At 51.7% G+C, this 26,532-nt stretch overlaps 1 protein-coding gene across 15 annotated transcripts; it reads left to right on the top strand.

Annotated features, from left to right (window-relative positions):
- The first annotated feature begins 838 nt into the window (after positions 1-838).
- Positions 839-25,785, top strand: Capn15 (calpain 15). Of its 15 annotated transcripts, none has more exons than XM_031354570.1 (13): positions 870-1,234; positions 12,760-13,048; positions 18,707-20,201; positions 20,757-20,965; positions 21,050-21,233; positions 21,301-21,524; positions 22,107-22,232; positions 22,291-22,458; positions 23,327-23,488; positions 23,575-23,801; positions 23,907-24,073; positions 24,153-24,331; positions 24,405-25,785. In XM_031354570.1, exons 2-13 carry the CDS (start codon positions 12,873-12,875, stop codon positions 24,580-24,582), a joined length of 3,495 nt encoding a protein of 1,164 aa, XP_031210430.1. In that variant the 5' UTR covers positions 870-1,234; positions 12,760-12,872; the 3' UTR covers positions 24,583-25,785. The 15 variants fall into 15 exon arrangements, 12 of the variants coding, with proteins under 12 accessions (XP_031210428.1, XP_031210432.1, XP_031210430.1 ...); XM_031354571.1 differs by having other exon boundaries at positions 871-1,234; positions 22,306-22,458; XM_031354564.1 differs by adding an exon at positions 4,004-4,098 and having other exon boundaries at positions 872-1,234; positions 23,575-24,073.
- Positions 25,786-26,532: the final 747 nt, after the last annotated feature.

Genomic DNA, 26,532 nt, shown 5'->3' with positions numbered 1-26,532 from the left:
ATCCTGAATTCAATGGCCTGTCTTTGGCTTGCTAGCTTCTGGAGCATGAATGATTTCCCAGAAACATTATCTGTAGTCTCTACTGAGCCAGGCTCAGGTTTTGTGGGTCCTGGAGCAAATGGTAAGCCAGTCTCTCATACAACATACAACATCCAGAGTGCAGGGCATCCCAGGGGGTTTTCGTGTCCCTTTGCTATGTGCTATGGCCGCCTCTGCATCCTGATTCTTAGTGTAGCTTCCCGTTGCAGAGGACAAGTAGCTGGAATTGATTAAGTTACTTCGGGGAGCCAAAGGGCCCTAAAGGGAAATTGCTTGAGGGCTCTTGTGAACATAACTCAAAGGACTTAGGAAGATATCTCAGATGCCAGTGTTTCTCTAGAAAAAGTGATGTGCCTATCCAGCACTCGAGTAAACACGGACCTCACTCAGATGGAGCAACCTTGGACGGAGCATGTCCAGCACGGTTGTTGCTTCAGACCGCTGAGAAAGAAACCAGAAGTCGCTGAGGGGGCTGGAAGAGGTAGAAAGCAGCCCAGGCAGCCAGGATGGACTGTACCACCTACTGCCCCAACGCTGCAGACAACTGGTTCAGACCTTGTACAAAATCACAACCCAGACTCCCGACATCTCCCCTGGCGCAGTGACACTCAGACCGCGTGGGCGCCGACCGGAGCTTTGCCCAGAAGCCCATCTTAAGGGGATCCTGGGAGCTGTAGTCTGTTCTCTTCCCGGATCCAGCGCGCCTCGTCAAACTAGCATGGGAGTACCACCTGCTTCGGTGGACTGAGCATCTCCTGCCACGTTGAGAGGGCGAGATATCAGGGAAAGGGTGGAGGGAAGGGCCATTCATGGACTACAACTCCCGACGTGCCTTTAGCGGCGTTGCTCTGCCCTGTGGGAGCCGTAGTCCCGGCGCGATTCCCAGGGCCGCGTGCGCCCCTGACGCGCCATAGCCTCGGGCCCCGGCTGGGCGCCACGCTACGGAGGCGGCGTAAGGCGTACCGGGTGGGCCGGGCGGGACGGCGGGCGCTACGGAGGCGGCGTAAGGTTGCCGGGCCGAGACGGATCTTCGCAGCCAAAACGCGCTAAGCCGGCGGAGCATCGCGGCTGGTGCGAAAGGGCCCTTGGTGCCCTCCGGTAGAAGTTGTGAGTCAACCGACTGAGGGCCGGCACTAGGGCCGCGCCCGCCTAGACGGACCGCGAGCGCTGAGGAAGCGCCGCCGGCTCGCCTAAGGTGAGTTCCACGGTAAGCGGCCGGCCAGACGGCCTAGGACTAGTAGAGTTCGGCCTCCCGGCATCAGCCGGGATGCTCCGTGTTTGTCCTGGGAGCAGTAGCCTGGCTTGTGGTGAGCGGGGGGTGGGGGGCACGCTGGAGGTGGGGGGCGCTGGTCGCGTGGGTCACTCGAGGCTAGCCTAGGAACCTCAAACGCAGGCGACCCTCGGTGCCTGCCTGTCCTTGAGTGCCCTCTTGTCCGGGGCTAAGCGTTGGCCCACTGTACGAAGGTGTAGGTCGTGGGGGCACCGTCTGCAGAAACCTGCAGCTGCCTGGGGCGGCAGCAAGAGAAAAGCGTCCTGTGTACCCCCTCATCCTACACTTCTGTTTTTGTGGGCCTGTCAGTAGGCCGGGAAAGTTATAGAGCAGCCCCTTGACAGCTGCGGGTTTTTTTGTTTGTTTGTTTGTTTTCTGAAAAGGGGCCCTTCTACGTCTGATTTGGGAACCCTGTTGTGTGGCCAGATGGCCCTTGCTAGGCTGGCTTTCAGGGTCCCTGAGTGCCGTTGGTTTGTTACTAGACACTGGTAACAGGACCGTGAAACACCTAGCCTCTAAAACAGGATACCTCCTGAATTTCAGGACTCCAAACGCCCAGGCCCAGAACCTGAGAGCCTTTCTGAGTGTTTGAGGCTGACCCTGCAGTTCCGCAATAAGTCAGGAAGAACTGCTACTCAGTAAGAAACTGTAAGATCTACCCCATCCAGTGGCAATTTCCCCTTTCCCAGTCTGGAGAACTGCAAGTCACACATGTGGAGCTTGCCTCTAAGTTTCTCCCTGCTTCCAGAGTCTAGCTGTCAGAGATGAGCTGAGGACCACAATTCTGCAGTCTAGGGCAATTGTGTCTTGCTGAACAGTAGCTTGTATCCATGGGGTAGTAGATCCTGCTTCCTTTGAGGTTCTTCTGCTCCATAGAGATTCTTCTAACTTCTAAGAATCCCTGGAGCTGTTTGACTGGAAGGCAGGTCAGTGACCTCCAGGAAGGAAGATTTAAACCCTCCTAGATCTAAGGCTCAGAAACTGTACAACTTAACTACAGTGGGGGATAACCATCAAAATCTCTGCTGGCAACGGTGTCCAAGAGTGGCCCTGACCCCACATCTATTTAGAAACCTCAGCTTGTCCTCTATAGGAAAAGGGTTCTATTGCGGCCCATCCTTGGATCCAAGCTTTGCCCTGGTTCTGACCATCAAAAGGCTTTGCCTACTCCCAAGCTTTCCTGGCCCTGTTGTACATTGTCTAGGCCTTAGAGCAAAACTTGTAAGCCCCACTTTACAGACGTGGAAACTGAGGCTGTCAGTCATCAATTGGCAGGGGATAGATAGATAGAGTTCTAAATTTCCAAGCCACAAGCTATTTTTTGGTTTCCTTCCACGTTCTCATTGGTGGCCCTTGAGAAGAGCCTTTTTGGTGACCTGAAAACTTTCAGTACGTGCTGTTGATGAGCTGATCAGTTAAGAGCCTAAGGAAGTTAGAGTAGTCTTTTGTCCATCCCTGTTCCACCAGAGATGTTGATGGTTATCCCCCATTGTAGTTAAGTTGTACAGTTTCTGAGCCTTGGATCTAGGAGAGTTTGTCTTTGGTATGCCTTTCACTGCACTAGACAATTGCTGGGGCTGAGAAGGCAAAGTTAAACTTTTTAAAAATTATTTTTAAAATGATAAATGAAAAATGTCGAGCTCTTTGAACACCGGATACAGACAGACAGGCCCAGAATCACTGGTGACTTGTGTCTTTATTTTGTCCTGATTTCTAAACGGTGTGGCCTGGGAGGCTGAATTTTGAGAAACACAGCTCTGGCCTTATGACTCTGGCCTAAAGGACGCTTACTATCTCTACCTCCACCCCTCCCCAGGGGTGTGGATTGTTCTCCTACCTGCTGTTTATCTCTTGACTACCCGTCCTTCCGGTTCCCTCTGGTTATGTCGCCTGACACAGTCTGAGCATCCTGATGTGTACTGTGCTCCTGTTTTCAGAAGCTTTAATTAGTCTCTAACTCCTCAGACTGGATGCATCTCTGCCATTTGGCTTTTGCACACCCCTAGTATGTCTTGGCTGTCTGGGGGGAGCCATTTGGTTGCTAGACCTCTGATGTCATTCCAGCCTATCCCCAGGGCTCTACTGGGGGCACCCCAGCTCCTGGAGTCTCCCAGACTCAAGCCATGTGTGTTATTCCTTGGCAAGTCCTGGTAACCAACTCAGTTCAGCCCCACACTGAGCAGGTAGCCAGTGAGCATCCTCAGCACACTGAGCAGGTAGCCGGTGAGCATCCTCTGTTGGCTGCTGACCTTGGGTAGCCTCGGGTCCACTAACTTCTAAAGTTAAAGAGATCTCCTAACCCAGAGAAGCAGCATGTGGTCTCTGTGGAAACAGGCACCTGGCTTGTTTCTCAGTCTGAGGAGTAAACTACCAACTTTTGACCCTTGCATAAGTGTCACTGAGAGGAGGCAGAGGAGACTGTGGGTTGAGGCTTGGAGACCTCTTTAACCCCATGCTTGTCATTCTGTGGGTCATGGCACGGCTGAGTGGAAACCTTGTGACCAGTGGCCCAAAGAGCATCTTGATGTAGGCAACATATTGCCTACCAGACTGGTCCTGCTAGACAGACAGTTGTCAGGGGTGGCATTATAGGAGGACAGTGTGGAGATGCAGACATGGTTAGTGTGGGCCCTAAGGTAAGTCATCATAAAGTGCTGGGCAGTCTGACTGTTCTTTTCTACTCTTCTGCACAAGCTGCCATGTGGGAAACCGGTGATGTAACCATCACTGCGTAAGGACTCACCGGGCACCAGAGCAGACTCGCTCAAGTCTCCATTTCAGGAAACCAGGTGGGACACTTGTGCTGGCCTCAACCCACTTCTACTGACAAAGGCACAGTTGTGGCTCTCCTGCTCCATATCCCATGTCTCAGCTTCCCTAAATCTGCCATCCCCACTTCCCTGTGACCAAGCTGGAGAATGAACCTGGATAGGGCGTTGGGATATTGGAAGGAAAACAAGTTGATATCAGCTGTTTGAGAATGTCAAGGTGCAGCCATACCTGCTGCTAACAGGATGGGAAGGCTGCAGAGCACTCATTGATGCAGAAGGCGCCCTCTCCCATTGCTTTCCTCTGTGCTTCCTCTGTGGTTCTTAAAAGCTGTATTTAAAGAAGTTTCAGACCTCTGTCTCTTGCTTGGTCCTGCTGACCGTACACAATTTAATGGAAAAGCAGTAAGTTCTACAACTCTCTGGAGCTCCTGCCTTTCTGCAGATGTGGGAAGACCAGAGCTCTGATGGGAAAGGAAGTGAGGAGAGACATGCCCTCACACTCCAATCCCTGCCACCTCTTTTTGGAGCCAGCAGTGAGCTTGAGTGTCCCATGATTCTTGTTCTGATGGCAAGACCTTCAGGCTATACGTCTACCTTCTCTCTTAAAATAGTATTCCACATTAAACAACACTGAACGTGTTAAATCCTTTGTTTCCTGGCAATACCACTTTGAAAAACACAATTTCCCTTCGCATCATGTATAATTAAGGTGGTGTACAACTGCAGAGACACAGAAGGTGCCCAGTGCCCATTTCCCTGCCTGGGATGTAGCGGGCCTGGCATGTAGACAACTCAGACTAGCCCTGCCTCAAGAGTTGTATAGCTCACCTCAGCAGGATCATTGTGTCTCACTCACTCTGAATAGGCATACAGCTGGAGGTGCCATTACTGTTCTGAGGTTCAGCCTCAGCTCAGGGGTAAGAGCGTGTGCGTGCATGCATGCATGTGTGTATGTGTGTTTACATGTGTGTCTGTGTCTGTGCGTGTGTATCTATGTGCCTTTGTATTTGTGTATCTGTCTGTCTGTCTGTCTATGTTGAGGCAGGTTTCTCTATGGAGTCCTGGCTGTCTTGGACTTACTCCAGACCAGGCTGGCCTCAGACTCAGAGACCTGCCTGCCTCTGCCTTCTGCATGCTGGGATTAAAGTTGTATGGAACCATGGCCAACCTGAGTTTTTGACTTCTGCCTGTGAGTTAAGAGACCAGGAAGTACTTGACACAAATGGAGAAATGGGCAGCATCCTTCTTAAGGCTTTTACCCAACACCTGGCTCTTAGATGGCCTTTTTCATTTTCAGTATAATCTCTGGTTCACTTTTTTGAGTTCAGCTTGCACACTGCTTCTTGTGTGCAGGTGGAGGGTAGAGACCACTGTCTCCAGTTTTGTTCATACGAGAGGGCAGTGGCTAAGTGAGTGTAGGAGGTTACAGTGGCCTAGAAAGGAAGTACAGGATGAAGACATTTGAATATCCTGCCTGGCTTGGCAACATCTACCATGGTAAGCAGATGCTGAGAAAAGCAGAGTTTTGCAGCCCGAAACAGTGGCTACCCATTGGCAGGCAGTCGGAGTGGCTGAAGAGTTCCAGAACCTGAGTTCAGGGAATCTTGGTGGCACTCTGCTGTTTCCCTGAGCCCTGCCCCGACCTGGGCATGGTTCCCTGGCAGTACCTAGACAGCCTGCACTTCCTTGCCGACTACTACTGACCTGTGGCTCTGGTGATGCACTCTGCCCAAGCACATAGCCAAGTTGAGGAACATCAAGACAGGATCTTGAATAACCTCCTGTATTGTCCTCACCAGTATAGAATTAGCCACAGGCCTGTCTGACTATGGGACAAGTTGGTTCCTGGGACAGTGGCAGTGAAGAGCTAGCAAACCTTGTTGTCCCCTGTGGTCTCTGTCTGTGGAACAGATACAACTTCATAAAGGAAAGGAGTCCCTGGGCAGCTTGTGCTCAGGTGAGACAGTAAATGAAGTCTTCCAAAAGGTCCTCACTGTAGCACTGTAGAAGAGGGCAGGGCCTGAGCCACATGGCCACTCAGGACTTGTTTGTAGGACTTTGGCTTGTGCTGATAATCCCAGAGGCTGCACTTGGTGTTCCTGAGCCAGAGTCCAAACCTTGATAGGAGGGGTCTGCTCTCTTGGTGAGGACTGCAGTGTCAGCTTGTTCAGAGGCCCTTTCCTCAGGCAGCAACTCAGGAGTGGGCACACTAACATCTCATCAGGTGAGCTAGTTACCAAACGGCATGGCTTGTTTGTTGGGTTGTTTAATGGAGCAGCAGGGCTGAAGTACTGAGGTGGGAGGAAGAATCCCTTTCTCTGGGCCAGTGCCCAAGGTCTCTGGTGACCAGCCCTCTGCCCTGCTGCCCTGCCCTACCAACCTGCTTCTCCGACTTTGCAGAAAGTATTTTTAGGGAAGCTATGGTAGTGGCGTTGGTTTTGTCACTTGGGTCTCGTACCCTCTTGGATGTACCACCTAAGATGTCTCGCCTGTGGCCTGCCAAAGGCTCAAAGAGTGAAGGAGGTAGTTCATTCCTGTGGAGACACTCCACCTGTCTTCAGAGAATGCTGCTCAGCCGGTTCTCACAGGGTTACATGCTTCCTTGAGGTAGATCCTAGTCTAGTTTCTTAAGGGAGGGCTTACTTCCTGTCCCCAGGCCATTTTCTCTGGAGCTGGCCTTGATAGCAGCTGTCTTCTGGACAGAATTACTTCCCAGCAGTGGCTTACTCTTGTCTTCACATCTGGACTCGCTGCCTCCTGCACTGGTGGGTATGATTATAAGGTGTGGTGGGTAGCTGTGGGTGTCAGGTGGGGGCTAGACTCTGCTCTCCCTTGCCATCCACTATCTCAAGAGGGGAGTGAGATGGGGTTTCTGCTGTTACAGTGGGAGTGAGATGGTTCTTCAGAACACTGCCAAGAAGAGGGCCTTGTGTGGTAGGTACTTTATCAGGTGTTATAGGAAACCTTGTTCTACTCTTGTTTCACTGGGGTTGGGCACTCCCGGATGAGGATACGGGAAGACATTGTACTTCCTACATCAAGAGCCCTGGAAGCACAGGGTGCAGTAGTAGGTCTCCCTGCCTTGACTTGACTTGGTGATGTCCCTAGATTGTCCTATAAATGAGATATCCCACAAGTCTTAGGGAGCTCTGGGCAGGAAATAATTGATTTGGCTGTGGCAATATAGGACCAAAGGACAGGCTATACAAAGAGTTTGCAGCCCTTAGATGGGTTTTGTGACTTGTGAAAGCCATGTCGGTCTCCATCCAACCTCCAGCCCTGAGCATCTGTGAGGAAGAGCTATGGGTCTACCCTGCCTGAAATGTACTAAGCATCTCCCCTACAGATGGGACCTCAGAGCTGAAGGTGAAGCCGTTGATGCCATAGCTAGGACCTGACCTCATGACTGAGAGGACACCTTATGTGGCTCCATGCAGAATCTAATGGAAGTGTTATCCTGACTTCTCATGCTTGCCCTGGGTGGATACCCTCCAGCTCTCCTCAGCATATGCACAGAACATCTCACACCAAGACTGGAGACATGCTAATGCATCTTGATAATTAACACTTTGTCTTTCAGAGCAGTGGCAGTCCCACTTCCTTGCTTCCTTGAGGCCAGATCTAGGCCGCTGTCCCATTTAAAAGTAGAACAGTTCCCAGATGAAAATAAAGGAGGTACTGGCTGGTAGGTCATGGAGTTGGGAAGGCATAGGCTCCTGGGCTAAGAGAATAGGAGAGCCTACCTCTCAAATCTTGTGGTCTTTACTGCACCCTGCCTCTTCTGCCTCTTGTTGGAGTCATGTAGCAGTGAGACAGTGTCTGAGGCAGGGACCTCTGAGAATCACTTCTTGCTGTGCCCAACATCTTAAAGCAGCCTGACTTAAAACACAGGTCAAAGGGTCTTTGCTGAGCACACAGATGTGTAAAAGGATGAGCAAGTGGAGTGCTCTCCAGAGTAGGGGGCTTTGTCTGCCAGCAAGCCCTGTAAGAGAGGGCAGCGCTTGGGGTGACTCAGGCCTAACAGCCAGGGTGGGGGCCATGCTGTTCTCTTTGGAGTACAGCCTGCTCAACTAGAATGTGAACAAAGACTGGATCCACCTGTGTTGGCATTCCTCAGTGTTCCTACCTTCACCACGTGCTAGTATATTCTGGCCTAGATGGGGGAGACCTGAGAGGGACCAGCCTCCTTCACTCAGAGAAGGCCTGGTCCCAGTGTCCTTGACCAAGTGCCTTGGGTGGGATAATTGCTTCTGTAGAGGGTTGGCCAAGCCAGAAAAACAACTAGTCTTCTTTAGGGCTGCTGCTGGATTCCTCTTCTATTCTCTCAGTGGCCCCAGATTGTCAGAATCCAGAAGGAAGGTGTGTAGAACCTTTTACCCAGCTGCCTACCATACGTGTGGACTTACCAACTGCCAGGGTTACTGGAGGTGCTGGGGCCTATAGTTGTGCCTGAAAGGCCAGCAGAAAGAAGGTAGTTTCAAGAGGCACTCATGTACAGCTTTGTGGTGAGCTACACAATCTTACACTTGGGAGACAGTGGCAGGAGGATCAGGGATGGAAGAACATTGTTGTCTACATAGTGTTTTGGGCCATCCTGTGATACATGAGACTCTGTCTCAAAACAAACAGAGCCATACTGATGCCAGCTTCTCAAGGTGAGAAGGCCCCCTAGGCCAACAAAGAGCTGGTAGCCAAGTATGTGGTAGGGGGGCAGAACTAAGACTGCCAGCATTTTCTCTCAAGTCTCAGGTGGCTCTTAGCCAGGACAGAGGCTCCTCAGCACACCAAAGGACTCTCTCCTTCATAGCAGATATGGTTGGGGTTTTGTAGCATGGAGAGCTCCTGAGGTCATTGCTCCTTCTTCTTTGTTCTGCGTACTTACCAAATAAGAATATGCTGCTCCCACCCTCCCAAAAGACCCTATGCTCAAAGAAAGTGTCCCCTGTGAGCAAGCACAAAGGCAGGAGAGGAGGCTCTGCTCTGGGCAGGATTGGCGAGAGGAGTAGGTGAGAATTATTGGAACTGTGGCGCAAACAGCACCCAAGCCTGTGCAGTCCCTAGTGTCTTCCTGGAGGAGCAGGTCCTCTTCCTGCAGGCAGATGGGCAGCCCCTGAATATAGTTCCTGCTGTCACAGTAAATATGGGAAGGACCCTGTGGTGAGCAGTTTTTGCCCCATGGGCACTTGTGCTGAGCCTAGCTCCTAATACTCTCCGTCCCCCTCCCCAACTCAGTGTTTGAGTATGAGAGGAGCACCAGAAATGCTGGGGTACATTTCCCATAGACTCCCATGTTGCCAGGGCTTGTCAGTTTGAGGGGTTGCTCTGACAGGAGACACAGGTATACTGGGTGACTATTGTAATGTGGGACTAATGGATAGGGGCATGTTTTTCTGGGTATCTGAACAGAATCCTGCACCAACAGTTCACTGTAGTTAGAATTCTGGAATTTTGGTATCTTTAAAAAACACAGAAATGTAAGTATGTTTTACTCTAATTCCAGGTGTGGGATATGGGGCTGCCTTGCCTCGTGCTCTAGCAAAAGCGTGGTTTTGCCAACTGCAGATAGTTTCTGCTGCATTTGGAATTCTAGGAACTTTTCAGAAGATATATAAATGTTAGAGCCCCTACAGGCATTGTTGGGGAGTGGAGTTTGCAGTTTGTTAGTAGTCGTGATCAAAGAAGAAACAAGAAGAAATTAGATTCATATCTCCACCCGCCTGTTCCCCTACCTCCCCCCCCCATCCCTGCCTTCCACTCTCTCTCTCCCCTCTATTCTTCTTTCCTATCTAGTGATATGGGGTAAAACTGTGGGGATAAAGGGTAGAAAAAAGAAGAACCTACAAAGTAGCAAAGATCAGATAGAAGCAAAGAAGAAACAAAAAGAAAGGAATTAGATTCTGAGATCTCTAATTCTCTCTTTTCCCTCTATTTAGTGATAGAGGAGAAACCAGGGGAATCTAGAATGGGAAAAAGAATAACCCACAAAGTAGCAGAGACCAGACACAATTCATTGATGCTCCATACAAAGCTACCAGCATAGGTGCCTCCGGAGTCCCATGAAGTGGCTGGAACACAGTCCAAAGATCTTTTTTTTTTTTTCTTTTGATTTTTCGAGACAGGGTTTCTCTGTGTAGCCTTGGCTGTTCTGGAACTCACTCTGTAGACCAGGCTGGCCTCGAACTCAGAAATCCGCCTGCCTCTGCCTCCCAAGTGCTGGGATTAAAGGCGTGTGCCACCACTGCCCGGCTTTTTTTTTTTTTTTTTTTAAGTCCAAAGATCTTGACCAGAGCCAAGTGCATTGTAGTACTCCAGAAGCTGAGACAGGAGAATCAGGTGTTTGCTACCAGCTTAGGCTACATCATAAGACCCTGTGTGAAAACAAAAGCACTAAAAATGTGAGGTTAGCTGAGGTTACTATGTGGCACCCTGAGAGGGCTGGAGAGTGGGGAGAGGCACCTTGACCAGAAAAAGGATACTTAGTACTGTCATTTGTGATGATTTCACACTGACAGGACGATAGTCTATAGACTATAGATTGCACAAAGTATACTAACATCTTTTTATCTGAGCTTTGTTTTTTGTTGGCTTGTTTTTTTATTATTATTTTTGTATATGAACATTTTGTGTGTGTGTGTGTGTGTGTGTGTGTGTGTGTGTGTGTGTGATACCCATGGATATCAGAAAAGCATGTCAGATCCACTGAAACTGGAGTTACAGATTGTTGTGAACTACTATATGGTTGCTGGGAATCCAACCCAGATACTCTGCAGTAGCAACAAGTGTTCTTAAACCATTGTGCCATCTCTTGTGCTCCCTGCTTTGTTTCCTTGTGATGGGTCTCAGTATGTACTCTACGCTGGCCTAGAAATATCAATTCATCTGCTTTAGTTTCCTCTGTGCTGGATTATGGGAGGTCACATAACTAGCTCTACCTGTCCTTTGCCTTTTGCATCATCATCATCATCATCATTATTATTATTGTTGTGGGAGCAGGGAGCATGTGCCCACATGTGAAGATCAGAAGACAATTTTGAGAATTCTTCCATGGTGGGTTCTGGCCAGATCTCTAGCCCTCTCTTAGTTCTTTATACCCCCTTGTGTGGCTTGCAGGAAGTCTGGGCCTGTGCTGTGCTGTCTGGTCTAGGCCAGCCAGCCCTCCTTAATAAAACAGTCAGGGGACATTTGTGGCTTTTCTCAATGTGTGATCTCTGAAAGAAGTAAGAGACAACATGTAAATAAATGAACACAGTCTTCTTTTAGACACTGAAATTTGAATTTCCTAGCCCAGTGTGGTATCATGTGCTTGTTATCACAGCACCTGGGGAGTGCAGGCAAGAGGATGCCAAGCTGTAGCACAACCAATCTGTGCTACATAGTGAAACCCTGTCTCCAAAAGAAAAAAAAATGGAGAGGAGGCATGTGAAATGTTAGTTGTACATAAGTTCAGTTTTCCTACCCTTTCCCTTTTGTTTTGTTCTCTAGCCATTTCAAAGTATGAATTAAAAGCCTTCAAATCCCAAAGGGCCACCCAGCCAATAGAGCCAGTCCTTTGGCAAAGCAGCCCCTCAGATGCTAACTCAGAAGGTAGTTGGGAAGGAGACACTGTTTTGTGGGAGAAACCTCATGATGCGGGTTGCAGAACTACTTGGCCCTGTGCCTGGGTGTGTTGGAGTGGTGCTGGGCTCGGTGCTGGGGGTCATCCCAGGTGTCGGGAGCTGGCTCTCAGAGTCACCTGTCAAGCAGAGCTGTCTCTCCTGAGCCCACAGTTACTTCGTAGGTGTGCCCTTTGGCCCCTCATCTGTACCCCAATACCAGTGTTTGTGTTATACTTACTGAGAAGCCAGAGAAAGTGCTATCAGTGAGTGATAGAAGACTCAGGTAGCAACTGCTAAAACCAGGACAAGTTTGCGAAATACACAAGCAGAGGGCAGCATACATATAGACCTTCCCCTACAGCCGGAAGAGGGCTATAAGTTACCCTGAGTGTCTGTCTCCCCAGCTGCCAAGTCCTCAGGTTTATTTGGTTTCATTACCACCCCCTTAGCCACCACATGTCAGATGGCTGTCCTGCAGTGACGCCTGTCTGCTTCCTCCCTGGTGTGGATGGTCTCTCAGGTTCCCTCAGATCATCCAGGCGTCGGGCTTGCATGGGAAGTGTGTCTTTATACAGTCAGCTGCTGCCCTTCTAAAGGCACAGTCTGACCCTGGCCTCTTAGAGCTTCACGTGCCATCCTGCTGTGCCCTCTGTCCCTCATTTTTTCCTTTCCCGTGGACTTAATGTCTCCTTGATAGTTATCTGTAATGAGGCAGAATTGTTCTCCTAATTGAGGAATAAAACCTCTTTGTAGACTAGAGACAAGTTTGAGAGGGATGATGGGTTTTTCAGACTAGGGTTATTTCCTAAAACCCTAATGTGTCTCAAGTCAGGGAGCTGCAGCTCTATGGAGTGCTGGCCTTTGTCCTCTGACCTATATTCCTTTGTGGAGCTTGTCTATGGGATGTGCACCACAGTGCTGAATACTTAAAGTCAAGCCCAGGTCCCTGAACCTCATTTTCCCCTTGCATACCCCATGGCATGCTGGGAAACTCTCCCGGGGCTTAGCGTTTTCATCTGTATGAGTTACACTGTTTCTTCTCTCTTTTTATTCTGTTTATTTTTGTTGTTGTGTCACTGACCAGCCGGCTGCCCTTTCTCCGGTGTGGGCTCTCTCCTCTCTCCATGCTTCCGTCCGTGTGCCACCGGCCAGAGGTGACCAGGCCCGGCTCTCTACGTGGCCGCTGTCAGGGGGGCCATGGGGAGCTCCGCCTCCTCCCTGGCTGCCGAGACGGAGTCAGACCACGGCTTCCCTGGGGGGCCACCCTACCCAGGTCCCCCAGCAGCATCTGGCTGGTGTAGGAGCGGCCCTGGGGAGACTGTCTGGGGAAGTGCTCTGGTTACCAGACAGCATCCACGACCCAGGGCCCGAAGGTAAGAAGATGGGGAGGGGCAACCCTGAGGGATCCTGGGCCGGAGACTTCTTTTTCAGTGTGTCCTTCCTTGGCATAGATGCTTGCTTAGAGCAGGATTTCTGTTTATCATTGTTTTCTGGCAACTCGCTTCCCCTAAATGTGCAGGCGCTGATCTGATCTGGGGTTGCTGCTCTTGGCTGGCAGGTCTGAGCCTTTCCTTGCCTAAGTTTGTGCTGTGGCATGCTGTTGAGCAGTACTTGCCCAGGGCCTGTTGTATTCCTGTGAAAGCTGTCTGGAGACCCCCTGCTAAGAAAACTGGTGACTTTAGCCCTTGTGGCTAGCACACAAGCATTAAGAGTGCTGGCTCGACTCACACAATTGTTGGAGTCAAACACTGTTCCTCTCCCCTACCTAAGGTGCCTGTACTTTAGTGTGGCTGCCTCTAAGGATGCCATTCTGGCTATAGAGAACCACAGGGGCCTACTTTTCCCTTCAGGTCATCCTTTCTAAGCCATGCATGTCATCAGCTTCCTGTTAGAGGGGTATCTGACATTCCCTAAACATCCAGGGCTTCACTTGAGAAAGGATGTAGACCTAGTAGCTCTGTTCTAGTGAACCCAGGTAACTCTTAACTTTTCTCTACTCAGAAGCGCATGGCTGTACTTCCACAAACAGCTGTCAGGCATAGAAAGTTATCCGGGCATAAAGCTGTAGATAGAAGTACCTTCTGAGGTGACTTTGACGGCAAAGTCTTACCTGGCTGGGGTGACTTTAAGGAGATACTGGCACTAAGACTACATGAATCTGTAAGGCCATGTTACTCTGGTGGTCAGAAGACATAGGGAACCCAAGCTCTGGAGAGATGTGACAGGCAGAATGATGGCAGGGACCTTCAAGCAAGTGGGAATGGTGTACTGTTTCACATGTGTATGAGGGTTACAGGATCAGTTAGTTCCCCGTGGGTCTGCAAGACGCCCCAGGCAGTACCTCCAAATCGAGGTTTAATTCCTTTAAGCAGTTTTTTTTTTAAAATAAGACTTATACACTATCTTAGTTTTTTTATTGCTATGATAAAACACTATTAACCAAAATCAACTAGGGGAGGACAGCTTTATTTCACCTTACAGTTCCACAACGCAGTCATCATCACTGAAGGAACTCAGGGAAGGCACCTAGAGGAACAGCTGTTGCAGAAGCTATAGAGAAGAGCTGCCTACTGGCTTGCTTCTTGTGTCTCACTTAGCTTGCCTTATAGCATCCAGGGCCTCCAGCCCAGGGGTAACATTGCCCACAGTACGCTGGACCCTCCCACGGCTATCATCAATTATGAAAATGTACCATAGGCCTGCCCACAGGCCAGGTAGTGGAGGCATGTTCTCAGTTGAGGATTCCCTCTTCCAAAATGGCTCTAGCTTGTATCAAGTTAACATCAAACTAGCCAACACACACACCATCAAATTCAGCTGTTATTAATGTGCAGGTCATTCTCAACTAGTCATAGCTTTGAACAAGCATTGTTATGAACTGGTTTACAACTGAAAGCAATCCTGTTTGTAGTCATTTGGTCCCTGCTCTGGCCCCAGGTAGTCATTAAGCTGCTCCCTATCTGTAGGTTTACCTTTTCTAGAGATTTCATATGTGACCTGAGTCAGTCTGGCTCATGTCACTTAGCATACTGCCCTAAAGGTTTATCCCATTGCAGCTTTGTCAGGACCTCCTTCCTTTTCATACTTTAGTGGTATGCAGTCTTAAGTCTGCTCATAAACAGTATGTTATTTCCACTTAGCTTTTATGCCTGACGCTTCTTATACTCATTCATGCTAAAGATTGTTTTATTGTTTTTTGTTTGTTTATTGTTGTTGGGGGTTTTTGTTTTGTTTTGCTTTGTTTTGATTTTGGTTTTTAAGAAAAGGGTGCTCTGTGTAACAGCCCTGGCTGTCCTGGAACTTGCTCTGTAGACTAAGCCTGTAGATCTGCCTCTGCCTCTGCCTCCAGCGTGTCACTATGCCTGGCTCTTTTTTTTTTTTTTTTTTAAGATTTATTTATTATTAATAGTACACTATAGCTGTCTTCAGATGCACCAGAAGAGGGCATCAGATTTCATTACGGGTGGTTGTGAGCCACCATGTGGTTGCTGGGATTTGAACTCATGACCTTCCGTAGAGCAGTCCGTGCTCTTCCCTGCTGAGCCATCTCACCAGCCCTGTTAAAGGTTTTTATGTGGACATGTGTTTAACTGTTGTTTGGGGTATATCCCTGGGCTGAAGTTGCTGTATATGTGGTGAGCTTATATAACATTCTGAGAAGCACTGCTGTCTCAGGGGTTGGCCCACTTACATCCCCTAACAATGTTGGCAGAGTTCTGTTTTCCCCTGACTTTGGCGATGCTTACTATCTTCTGTCTTTGACTAGCATCCTGCAGGGTGTGCAGTGGAGCTTTATTTGATTTGATTTGCATTTTCTGATGGCTATTGGTGTTGAACATCCTGTGTGTGGGGTGTGTGTGTATGGGGGTGTGTGTGTGGGGGGGTGTGGGGGTGTGTCCTGAGGAAAATTTGTTAAGAGTAGAATTGCTAGGTGCACACTGTAGCTTTGAGTGCTGAGGCTGTATGTTGGACCTTCGTCTTAGTTTTATAGGTCAGTCAGCCATGCCCCAGCAGAGATTATCACCATACACATGTCACATGGGTGGGTTACTCGGCTAGACAGATGGCAGAAAAACAGGAGATGACACCGTGTGGCTACCCGTGAGGACTCCTTTCCCACATGTGCATACAGTCAACAGAGTAACACAGCATAAGCATGTGAAGCAGGCACCCTCTTCCCCTGCTCTGATAGGGCAGTAGTGGCCTGGGAGAAGCATGAGGCATGGCAGCCTCTTCCCCTGCTCTGATAGGGCAGTAGTGGCTTGGGAGAAGCATGAGGCATGGCAGCTCCTCACATCTAAGGACTGCTGCCTCCAGAATACCAGGTACTCTCCTTTAAGGAAACACCCATTGTGTAGATAAAAACGCTGCTCACACCACCTGAGCCAAGGAGGTGAAAATACATTGGACCTCCCTCCTCCTCCCTCTGATGCCCAGACTCACCTGGCTGCTTAATCAGTACACAGTTGATTTAGGCATTGGCTGCTTGGGGACAGAGACAAGGAGGATACACCCATCCAGAAAGATTGAGCAGGCCAGGCTGAGGTCAAGCCAGGAGAGTAGCCTGGTACATTTCCCTAGAAAGGTAGACACTACCCTCCCACTTCTGTAGCTCAGGACAGTCTACCCTGAGTCTAAGTTAGGGCTAAGACACTGGCAAGGGCAACACATGGAACTGCTCTGCTGGGCAGAGGCACTCATCTTCTAGTCACCAAATTAGCAGTTGCCCAGGGTATCCTTCCTCAGATTGGTAGTTTATGGGCGCTTCCTAAAAGGGGAAAGACTCCTACCGAGGCCACAGCCTGATGCGACAACCTCTAAGTCCTCTGGGTGCTCATCCCTGGTTACTCTGGTGGACTCTGTTGTGGCTGTGGAGTGAGCAGATTTCTCTGGCAGTTATCCCAATTTGCTGTCTGTTGTGAGCCAGTGTCCTGATGGGTTGCAGTTATTTCTGTGAACTTACATGCCATAATTTAGGAGTGCTTCTTTGAGAATTCTAGAAAATAAAGCAACAAAACCCTTTTTAATGTATTTTTACCCCTGGATCTAAGGGTCATGCTCAGTATCTCACACACGTGCTAGGCAAGTACGCCGGCAGGCAGCAACACTCTACTCACTTTAAGAGTTCCTGGGGGGTTGCCAAAGTCTATATAAAGATTTTATTGAGTCCTCAGCTGTTCACGTGCTTTTACTGCAGACTTTTGTGGTAGTAAAGGCTTGCCTGTGGACCTCAGTTCTTGAGCCATGGACATAGGACTGGCTAGGGACTGTGAGCAATAGCCAAATGAACCAAGGAGGATGAAGGGTAGGGGTCTTGTGAGGTACACAGCACAGAGCTGACCAGAGTTGCTGAAAGAGGCTTGATAGGTTTTCTGGTTACAGAAGACCACAGCTTGGCCTCTGGCCAGTTTGTCCTACTTCCCAGGACAAGTATGATCTCTAGGCACTGTTTGGTGTGACTGGAGTTGTCAGATGCTACAGATGGAGTCTTCCTAACTTGGCCATCTGCTGAGCACTTCCATGTGTGTTCCCCTGTCTACCCGCCTCTCAGTCGATGGCCGTGCCTCAGGTTCACTTGGCCTTTTCCCTAGGACTTGAAATTTGTATTAGTAATCTTTCTTCTCGTTGTGACACAGTACCTGACAAGGTCCACAGAGGGAATAAGGATCTACTTTCCCATTTCTCCATCCTAGAGGGTGAAGGGGCCAGAGTGAGCTGCCCACTGAGTGCTGAGCTTCCACTCATTGCCACCACACCTGGCTCAGGGCACATTCAAGTCAGAGTCTTAACTATGAAGTTTAGATAGTTCTAACAATATGCAGTCAAATGGATATGCACCTCCCTAAAGAGAGCAAGTGGGGCACAGCAAGCAAGGTAAAACAGGGTGAAGAAAGCCACAACCCCAGCTATGAAGCTCAGTGCCCTGCACCTGTGGCTCATGGCGACATTCTCCCCTTGTGCCGTCGACAGCACGCAGCCTCTTTGGGCAGCTGCACCCCATTCTTGCAGCTTTCCTCAGCAAACATCTCATGGGCCTTACACCCCACAATCACAGCAGGGTCATGTCATCTTGGAATTTACTCTCATAACACTATGGCTTCTCAAGGTCTTGCAGAAATTCTGACTAGGTATCTAGACATATAAGCCTAGGGGGCCTTTTTCATTCAAACCATCACAAAGTATGTTGTCCACTGTTCAGGGACATCATGGCCATGGGAGCAGGAGGCAGCTGCTCATGTTATCTGCAGCCAAGAAGCAAAGAAGCTCATGCTCTCTCCTTCTTCGGATATTAAATTATGTTGTGTGTGCACACTCATGTATACTATGGCTCACTTGTGGAGGTCAGAGAACAATTCATGCAAGTTAGTTCTGTCCTTCCACCATATGAGTCCCCACATGTCAAACTCAAGTCAGCAGATTATGGTTTGATTTGGTTTGCTGTTTTGAGACAGGGTTTCACTGTGTGGCCCTGGCTGTCCTGGAACTCATTCTGTAGACCAGGGTGGCCTCGAACTCACAGAGATTCACCTACCTCTGCCTCCTAAGTACTAGGATTAAAGGCATGTGCCACTACCACCTGGCCAGGTCATCAGATTTAGTGGCAAGTATATTTGCCTGCTGAACCATTTCACCAGCCCTTCTTTTTCCCTTTTTATTTAATCTTGGATCCCAGTCTATGGGATAGTATTGCCCACATTCAAAGTAGGTCTTCTGGGATAGGCATGGAGGATATGTTGTTAATCCCAGCACTTGGAAGAGGCAAGAAAGTCTGTAAATTTGAGGCCAACCTAGACTACAGAATAGGTCTTCCCTCTTTAGTTAAACCTCTCTGGAAACACCCTCAAAGATGCTGCCAGCCAGAGGTGTGTCTTCTGTGTGATTCCAAATCCAGTTGTGTAGACAATAAACATTAGCCATCACCAGCATTGCTCAGTTTGTACCATCAGTGGCCTAGAGCTGAATCAGAGAGCCCTAAGTATCTGTGACCATAGGCCTCAAGGAGCCATATTAATTAAGTCCTTCTCTTGCAGCCACACTCATTCTCCTGGGTCTATGGCCACAGTTGGGGAGTGGTCCTGTGCGCGCTGCACCTTCCTGAACCCTGCTGGCCAACGCCAGTGCTCCATCTGCGAAGCCCCACGACATAAGCCAGATCTTGAGCAGATCCTTCGCCTCAGCGTAGAGGAGCAGAAATGGCCCTGTGCACGCTGTACATTCCGGAACTTTTTAGGCAAAGAGGCTTGCGAAGTGTGTGGCTTTACCCCAGAGCCTGTTCCTGGAGCCCCTCTGCTGCCCGTTATCAATGGAATCCTGCCCAAGCCACCCACCATACTGGTGGAGCCAAAGGGGAACGGCAAGGAGGAAGCAGGCCCAGTGCGGACAGCAGGGCTAGTGGCCACAGAGCCAGCCAGAGGACACCCTGAAGAAGAAGGAGGAGGAGGAGGAGGAGGAGGAGGAGAAAAGGAGCAGGAGGACAAAGGGGAAAGGGCAGAGCCTGGCAGTGGCTGGGCATGTCAGCGCTGCACACTGCATAACACACCAGTGGCCAGTTCTTGTTCTGCCTGTGGGGGACCTCGGAAACTGTCATTGCCTCGCATCCCCCCAGAGGCCCTGGTGGTTCCCGAGGTTGTAGCCCCTACTGGCTTCCATGTTGTTCCTGCTCCATCCCAGCCTGTCCTCCCTGGGGAAGGTGCTGAGGCTGATTCTTCTACCAGCCAGGGTCCCACCTCCACTGACCAGGAGCCACCAAGGGTACCACTCTTCAGCCCTTTCTCACCCACCCTACAGAACAACCCTGTACCCAGAAGCCGCCGGGAGGTCCCCCCTCAGCTTCAGCCACCTGTGCCTGAGGCTGCTCAGGCCTCAGCCTCCACAAGCTCCAAAGGGCCCCAGCAGGGCCCTGGAAGAGCTGCAGCTGGGGCCTCCCGCCTAGCTGAGCTGCTCTCAGGCAAGGAGCTGCTACCAGGCAAGCGACTGAGTGTATTGGAGGAGGAGGCCCCAGAGAGCAGCCCTGCCCGCTGCGAGTCATGCAGTGATGTCATTGACCTGGCTGGAGACATTGTACGCTACACACCTGCCAGCCCCTCCAGCCCTGACTTTACCACCTGGTCCTGTGCCAGGTGTACACTTAGGAACCCCACAACAGCCCCCAGGTGTTCAGTGTGTGGTGGCTCCAAGCTGCATGGTTTCCAGGAGCACAGTGAACCCCCTACCCACTGCCCCGACTGTGGTGCCAACAAGCCTGGCCCCTGTGTTGGCTCCTGTGGACGAGCTCCCTCAGCACACAAGGCTGCCCGTCTCTTGCCTGATCGCCTGGGCCAGTGGGCCTGCCCTGCCTGTACTCTGATCAACACACCTCGTGCCAAGCACTGTGCAGCCTGCCATACACCACAGCTTCTAGTGACCCAGTGCCGGGGGGCTACTTCCCTGAGGCGCAGGGAGAGTATGCATGTGGAGAAGCGGAGGCAGACAGATGAGGGCGAGGCCAAGGCACTTTGGGAGAACATAGTGGCTTTCTGCAGAGAGGTAAGTAGCCTCTTTTTTGAGGCTGAGAACCAGCTTGGCCTAAGGTAACTAATATTTATCTTCACTATTCATATCACTACCCCGTCAGCTCACATGCCTAGGAGCATCCCAGACTTCCCATGTGTCAGCCCACAGAGGTGAGGATATAGTGAGGCTCTTCTGCACAGGACAGCATGGAGACCCTGTTAAAGCTCAAGGCTAGGGCACCCCATGTTCCTTTTAAGCTGCAGAGCCTGGGCCCTATGTGGCATCACCATTGGGTTAGCTGAAAGAGCAGCTGGAGCCATGCCATACCAGGCTAACATTGCCACTGGCCTGCAATGTCATGGTCAGGGAGTCCAGGTGTCCCCTTACCTACTCAGAAGCATCCTGATGGTAAGCCCTTCAAACCTTCAAAGTTGCCTAGCCCCAAGGTTGGTGTAATGTGCAAGGGCCCCACCCCAACCTTCTGAAGCTCCCTTGGGAGGGTGGGTCTTCCCCAAAAAGGTAGAGTGGGATCATTCTGGGCCTAAGGCTGCCCTGCACAGCCTGAGTGTCCGGCCATGGTCCCTGCAGAATAGTGTGAACTTTGTGGATGACAGCTTCCCCCCCGGGCCTGCATCTGTCGGCTTCCCAGTGGGCGACAGCGTCCAGCAGCGAGTGAAACAGTGGCTGCGGCCCCATGAAATCAACTGCTCTGTCTTCAGGGACCACGGCACTCCGTGGTCAGTCTTCCACACCCTGAGGCCCTCTGACATCCTACAGGGGCTGCTGGGAAACTGCTGGTGAGGCTCCAGACAGGCTCAGGGGAGGATGGAGGCTACTGGTCCAGTTGTGGGCACGTTGTGAAGTTGCCTGGCTCCATCCAGGTTCCTGAGTGCGTTGGCAGTACTGGCTGAACGTCCTGACCTCGTGGAGAGGGTGATGGTCACACGTAGCCTATGTGCAGAGGGTGCCTATCAGGTGCGGCTGTGCAAAGATGGCACGTGGACGACAGTGCTGGTGGATGACATGCTGCCCTGTGATGAGGCTGGGTTTTTGCTCTTCTCACAGGTAAGACAGCAAGGTGGGAGGTAGGGTCAGAGAAACCAGGCAGCCTATGACTCTCATCCCTCCCCAGGCACAGCGGAAGCAGCTGTGGGTGGCCCTCATTGAGAAGGCCCTGGCCAAGCTGCACGGCTCCTACTTTGCCCTCCAGGCAGGGCGTGCCATCGAAGGTCTGGCCACACTCACTGGAGCCCCCTGTGAGAGCCTGGCGCTGCAGATCAGTTCCACCAACCCCCGAGAGGAACCTGTTGACACTGACCTCATCTGGGCCAAAATGCTGAGTTCTAAGGAGGCTGGGTAAGAGAGGCAGGCACTGCCATTGTCTATGGCATTGGGAGGAGAGGCGGAGCCATGGGAAGAGTGAGCACCCTTTCTCTGTATCTGCATCTAACAAGGTGCTCTAGTGCGGCTGGCCATAGCCAGAAAGCAGAGCTAGTACATCTAGGTAGCAACACTGGGAAGAGTCTAGATCTCATTACCTTTCACTTAGGAAAAGACAGGCAAGAGTCCACAAAGGGACCCTAAGGAATGGGAGGAGGCGTTCTGAGACATACAACACCCTGGGCAGCTTTGTGAACCTTGACACTCCTCTCCCAAGGCCTAGGAGAGTATAGATCCAAAGATTTACAGAAGCCCTGGGCCTGAGAGAGGATTCTAAGATCCACACCTATAGCTGAACTTGGGCAGTGCTCCTGCCCACTTCAGGCCTAAGCCTTCAGAAACCAACATGCTCCAGCCCAGGCCTCATAAGCTCATCCAGAGTGAGCCAGTACTTCCTGAAAGCATGTGTCACGTGGGACACAGACTGTACACCTCAGGAGGGCAGTCTCCCCTGCTGTCCATCCAGTTCATCAGCTAGGGGTTCCTCTGCCCACACAGGTTCCTTATGGGTGCCTCCTGCGGGGGAGGTAACATGAAGGTAGATGATGCTGCTTACGAGAGCCTGGGTTTGCGCCCCCGCCATGCTTACTCCATCTTGGATGTTCGTGATGTTCAGGGCTCCAGGTAGGGGCCCAGCTGGCTGAGGGTGGATAGGTGAGTTGGCACACAGTTTTGTTCTCAGTCCTGTGATCCACAGGCTCCTGCGACTCCGGAACCCATGGGGCCGTTTCTCCTGGAATGGCAGTTGGTCGGATGAGTGGCCACACTGGCCAGGACACCTGCGAGCTGAGCTCATGCCACACGGCAGCAGTGAGGGTGTCTTCTGGATGGAGTATAGTGACTTTATCAGGTACCTTCATGCCCTTACCCATTCCATGGCTAGAGCATCAGGGAGCTGGTCTAGATAAGCAGCTTGTCTGTGTCCCAGCTCCTGCAGGCCTCTGAAAGGCAGCTCTTGGTCTATAAATACACAGGGCTTTTGTGCGAGTCATTCTGCATCCTCATGATGTCCCGGAAGTACGTCAGTTTGCATCACTATGACACATACTGGAGAGGAACAATTTAAAACTAGTAGCACACCTCTGTAATCCCAGTGCTCCAATGGCTGAGGCATCCCAAGTTCCTGAAGGATATAATGAGTTTTCCAGGCCAGCCTGGGCTTTATGAGATCCTATCTTAATATTAGTGTGTGTGTGTGTGTGTGTGTGTGTGTGTGTGTGTGTGTGTGTGTGTGTGTGTATGGCTCATGGCTTCAAAGATTTCAGCACATGTTCCGCAACTATTGCTTTAGATCTGGTAAGGCAGAAGGGTATGACAGAGCAGAGTTGCTCACCCTATTGCTTCCAGGAAGCAGAGACAGATAGGAAGAGCCATGTATATCCTCAGCCCTACTTGCTCCAACCAGGCACCACCTCTCCATAGCCTTTCCATTCAGCTATGAACTCACTGATGGCTTCACCCACCATTGAGGTTAATTCCCTCCTGGCTGCAGTAGCCCTGCCAGCTGGGGAGCAGACATTTCACATGCAAACCACAACAGGGCAGCAGCCTGGAGAGTTGCTAGGGCTCCTAGGGCAGGGAGGGAGCGGTAGGAGACACTCCTGTGAGTGCTGGAAGCTGAGCATTCAGAACCCCAGTGTGAGCACCGCACCCCTGAGCCTGAGCGGCTGGCCGCATTGGGTTGTGCTCTGCTCAGTTGCCCTTTTCCTCACTACTAGGTACTTTGACTCTGTGGACATCTGCAAGGTGCACTCAGACTGGCAAGAGGCTCGGGTTCAGGGCTGCTTCCCAAGCACTGCCAGTGGGCCTGTGGGTGTGACAGCACTCACAGTGCTGGAACGTGCCTCACTGGAGTTTGCCCTCTTCCAGGAGGGCAGCAGGTAGGCAACAGGGTGGCCACTATACAAAACTAGGAACTCATGGCTGTGGCCACATGAGCACCTAGCCTATTGTCTCTGGCCCTCAGGCGCTCGGATTCAGTAGACAGCCACCTCCTGGATCTGTGCATCCTGGTGTTCCGGGCCACTTTTGGCACTGGTGGCCGCCTGAGCCTGGGCCGCCTCTTGGCCCACAGCAAGCGTGCTGTTAAGAAGTTTGTGAACTGTGATGTCATGCTGGAGCCTGGGGAGTATGCTGTGGTATGCTGTGCCTTCAACCACTGGAACCCTGCTCCACCAGGGCCCCCTGCCCAGGGTAAGGGCCCCAGCCAGATGAGGCCCACACCCGCCTTCCCAACCTCCGAGCCCCAAAGCCCACCCACGGGAAAGCTGCTGGCTCCCTTATCAACACCCCCCACAGCCTCCAGCCCCTCAGCAGGGGTCCCCCGAGGTGCCCCCGAGCCACCCGGCCACGTACTCGCAGTGTACAGCTCCAGGCTGGTCATGGTGGAGCCGGTGGAGGCGCAGCCAACCACACTGGCCGATGCCATCATCCTGCTCACTGAGAGCCGGGGCGAGCGGCATGAGGTGGGTGGGGTCCTGATGGGGGAGGGCAGAGGGTGGGCAACCACCAGCCCTGGCCCACCCACCCTGTGCCTGTGCCCAGGGTCGAGAGGGCATGACCTGCTATTACCTGACTCATGGCTGGGCGGGGCTCATCGTGGTAGTGGAGAACCGGCACCCCAAGTCCTACCTGCATGTGCAATGTGACTGCACCGACAGCTTCAATGTGGTGTCCACACGTGGCAGCCTGCGCACCCAGGACAGTGTACCGCCCTTGCACAGGTGGGTACCTGATGTTTTCTTGCCTACCCTAGGCCCTGGTCTTCCACTGGTCCTCATCAGCCCTCTCCTGCAGGCAGGTCCTGGTGATCTTGTCTCAGCTGGAAGGCAATGCTGGATTCTCTATCACCCATCGCCTGGCACATCGAAAGGCAGCCCAGGCCTTCCTCAGTGACTGGACAGCCTCTAGGGGTACCCACAGCCCCCCACTCACACCTGACGTGGCCGGCCTACATGGACCCCGGCCACTGTGATTGCAGTTCCCTAGGGCAAGGGGCTGTGTGCAGATCTACCCACCTGCCCCCCTACATGCACTTTATGAGGGAGACCCCCAATGGAGGATGCTTGAACCAGAATCTCAGGACCCTGCCCAGGGAGCCGCCAGCCACAGGGTGCAGCCTCCCTTGGGCCTCCCTCCCCTCCTATCCCACCCCAAGTACCCTCAGTCCCCCACCAGGCCTCCAAGCTGCCATGCAGAATACCTCGAACTGGGTGGGCTTCATTCCAGTACTTCTGTCTTGAGCCCTGGGGACAGCTTCAGGTGGCCAAGGCCCAAATGGGGCTGCGATGTGAATATTGGGTCACTTACTATGGAGAGGCAGCCCACATATATGTTCACAGAACCATTTGGGGGTTCAGAGGCCATGCCCTGCCTTGAGAACCTGGGCAACCCTTTGTGGGGCTCAGATCTGCTGCTTCTCCCCTTGGTTTGTTCCCAAGCCCAGCTCCCTGCCCTAATGATCAGGGTCCTGATAGCCCTGGCATATGAGCAGCACATTGCAGGAAGCAGATGCCTGGTGGCCATCAGCCAGGGCTTGGGGACAGCTACACCTCCTGCAACACTATGCAATTCCTGGAGCACCTACCAGGATCGAAGCCATGATGGGGCCGCAGGTCAGGAGCCAGGCCCAGCCCTGCTGTCTGGAGAAGCGCTTTGTCCTTAGCTTCCCTGGCCACAGTCAGCCCTGTCCATGGCCTCAGTCTGTCTACAAAGAGGGATACCCCCTACCCCAGTCCCATCACAGGCACGTATAAGGTGTGACTGACTACTCCCTCCCCTAGATGAGGGAGTCAAGCTGCCCACCTGCCCAGCATTCCCCCAGCTGCTTGTCAAGATCAGAGCCCTTATCTGCCACATGGACGCCTGAGTCATTTCCTGGGCCCCCCACCTGGCTGCCACTGTCCTGCAGCCCCCTAGGTAGTGGGCAGCTCCCAAGCCCGCTGTCCTTGCCTCCATGGGGCTTGTGAGGGTTTTTATACCTAGAGCAACATTCCCCTCCCCTCTGGGCCTCCTTTTACTCTGAGCTGTGAATATTTTTAACCCTGTAAATAGGACCAGCTCTTCGAACACAGAGACTATTTTATCAGCTGTCAGTCCCTTCCTTGTTCGATGATGCACCCCACAGGCCATTTCCACTCAGGCTCCACGGACCAAATAAAAGTGTTTTGTTTTGTAAGGGGCTTGCAGTCTGTTATCACCCTTCCAGTCCCTATACACACACACACACAGGCTGCTCCTAAGGCCAGGGTGGATAAACTTGGATAAACTCCAGAGGAATACCAGGTGTTGTAAGGTGACACTTCTTGCTTTGGCCTAAGGGTCAGATGAGCTATGACCCAGCCAGACTCCTCAAGAAGTAGTGAGTATACAGGTGGGAAAGAGGCTGGTGCCCGTCCCCAGGGTTTGAGCCCCACAGCCAGGTAGGACCAACATGGTAGGCAGGACAATGTGTATGTGAGTATTTTTTTTTTTCCTGCCTGCACTGGGGGGGATGAAGGCTGTCTAAATCCATCAGTCACCAAGAAGGAGCAGATGGAGCCAGAGGGTGGGTGAGGCTGTAGTTGCTGCTCTCGTCTTGGCTGGTATGCTGTGTCCCCTCCCAGCTTGGTGCAGGCTGGGCCATCTCATATCACAGGTGATGCTAAGCTGCTCAGCCCATCTCTGGCCAGCAGCCCAGGCCCCTTCAGGAGCTGGAGGATGCCCCTGGGCAAGCGGGGGCTGGGGGTTCACGGCCGGAATGCGCTGCGTAAGAGGCCTGTCACAGGCCAGCCCATCGAATGTGAAAGCAATTAAAGCCACCAGCAGTGTTCGCTCCGGGCGGGCCTCGGGCAGCAGGGCAGCTGCCACAACACATCTCACCTCACCGCCCACAGCGTCTTCCCTGCCCCTATGCGGCTGCGCACCAGGCTGGACCTTCTTTTAC

This window comes from Mastomys coucha, unplaced genomic scaffold (assembly GCF_008632895.1).
Source record: "Mastomys coucha isolate ucsf_1 unplaced genomic scaffold, UCSF_Mcou_1 pScaffold5, whole genome shotgun sequence".
NCBI lineage: Eukaryota > Metazoa > Chordata > Mammalia > Rodentia > Muridae > Mastomys > Mastomys coucha.
The sequence above is the reverse complement of the archived record's forward strand: the minus strand, read 5'-3'. Positions and strand labels throughout refer to the sequence as shown.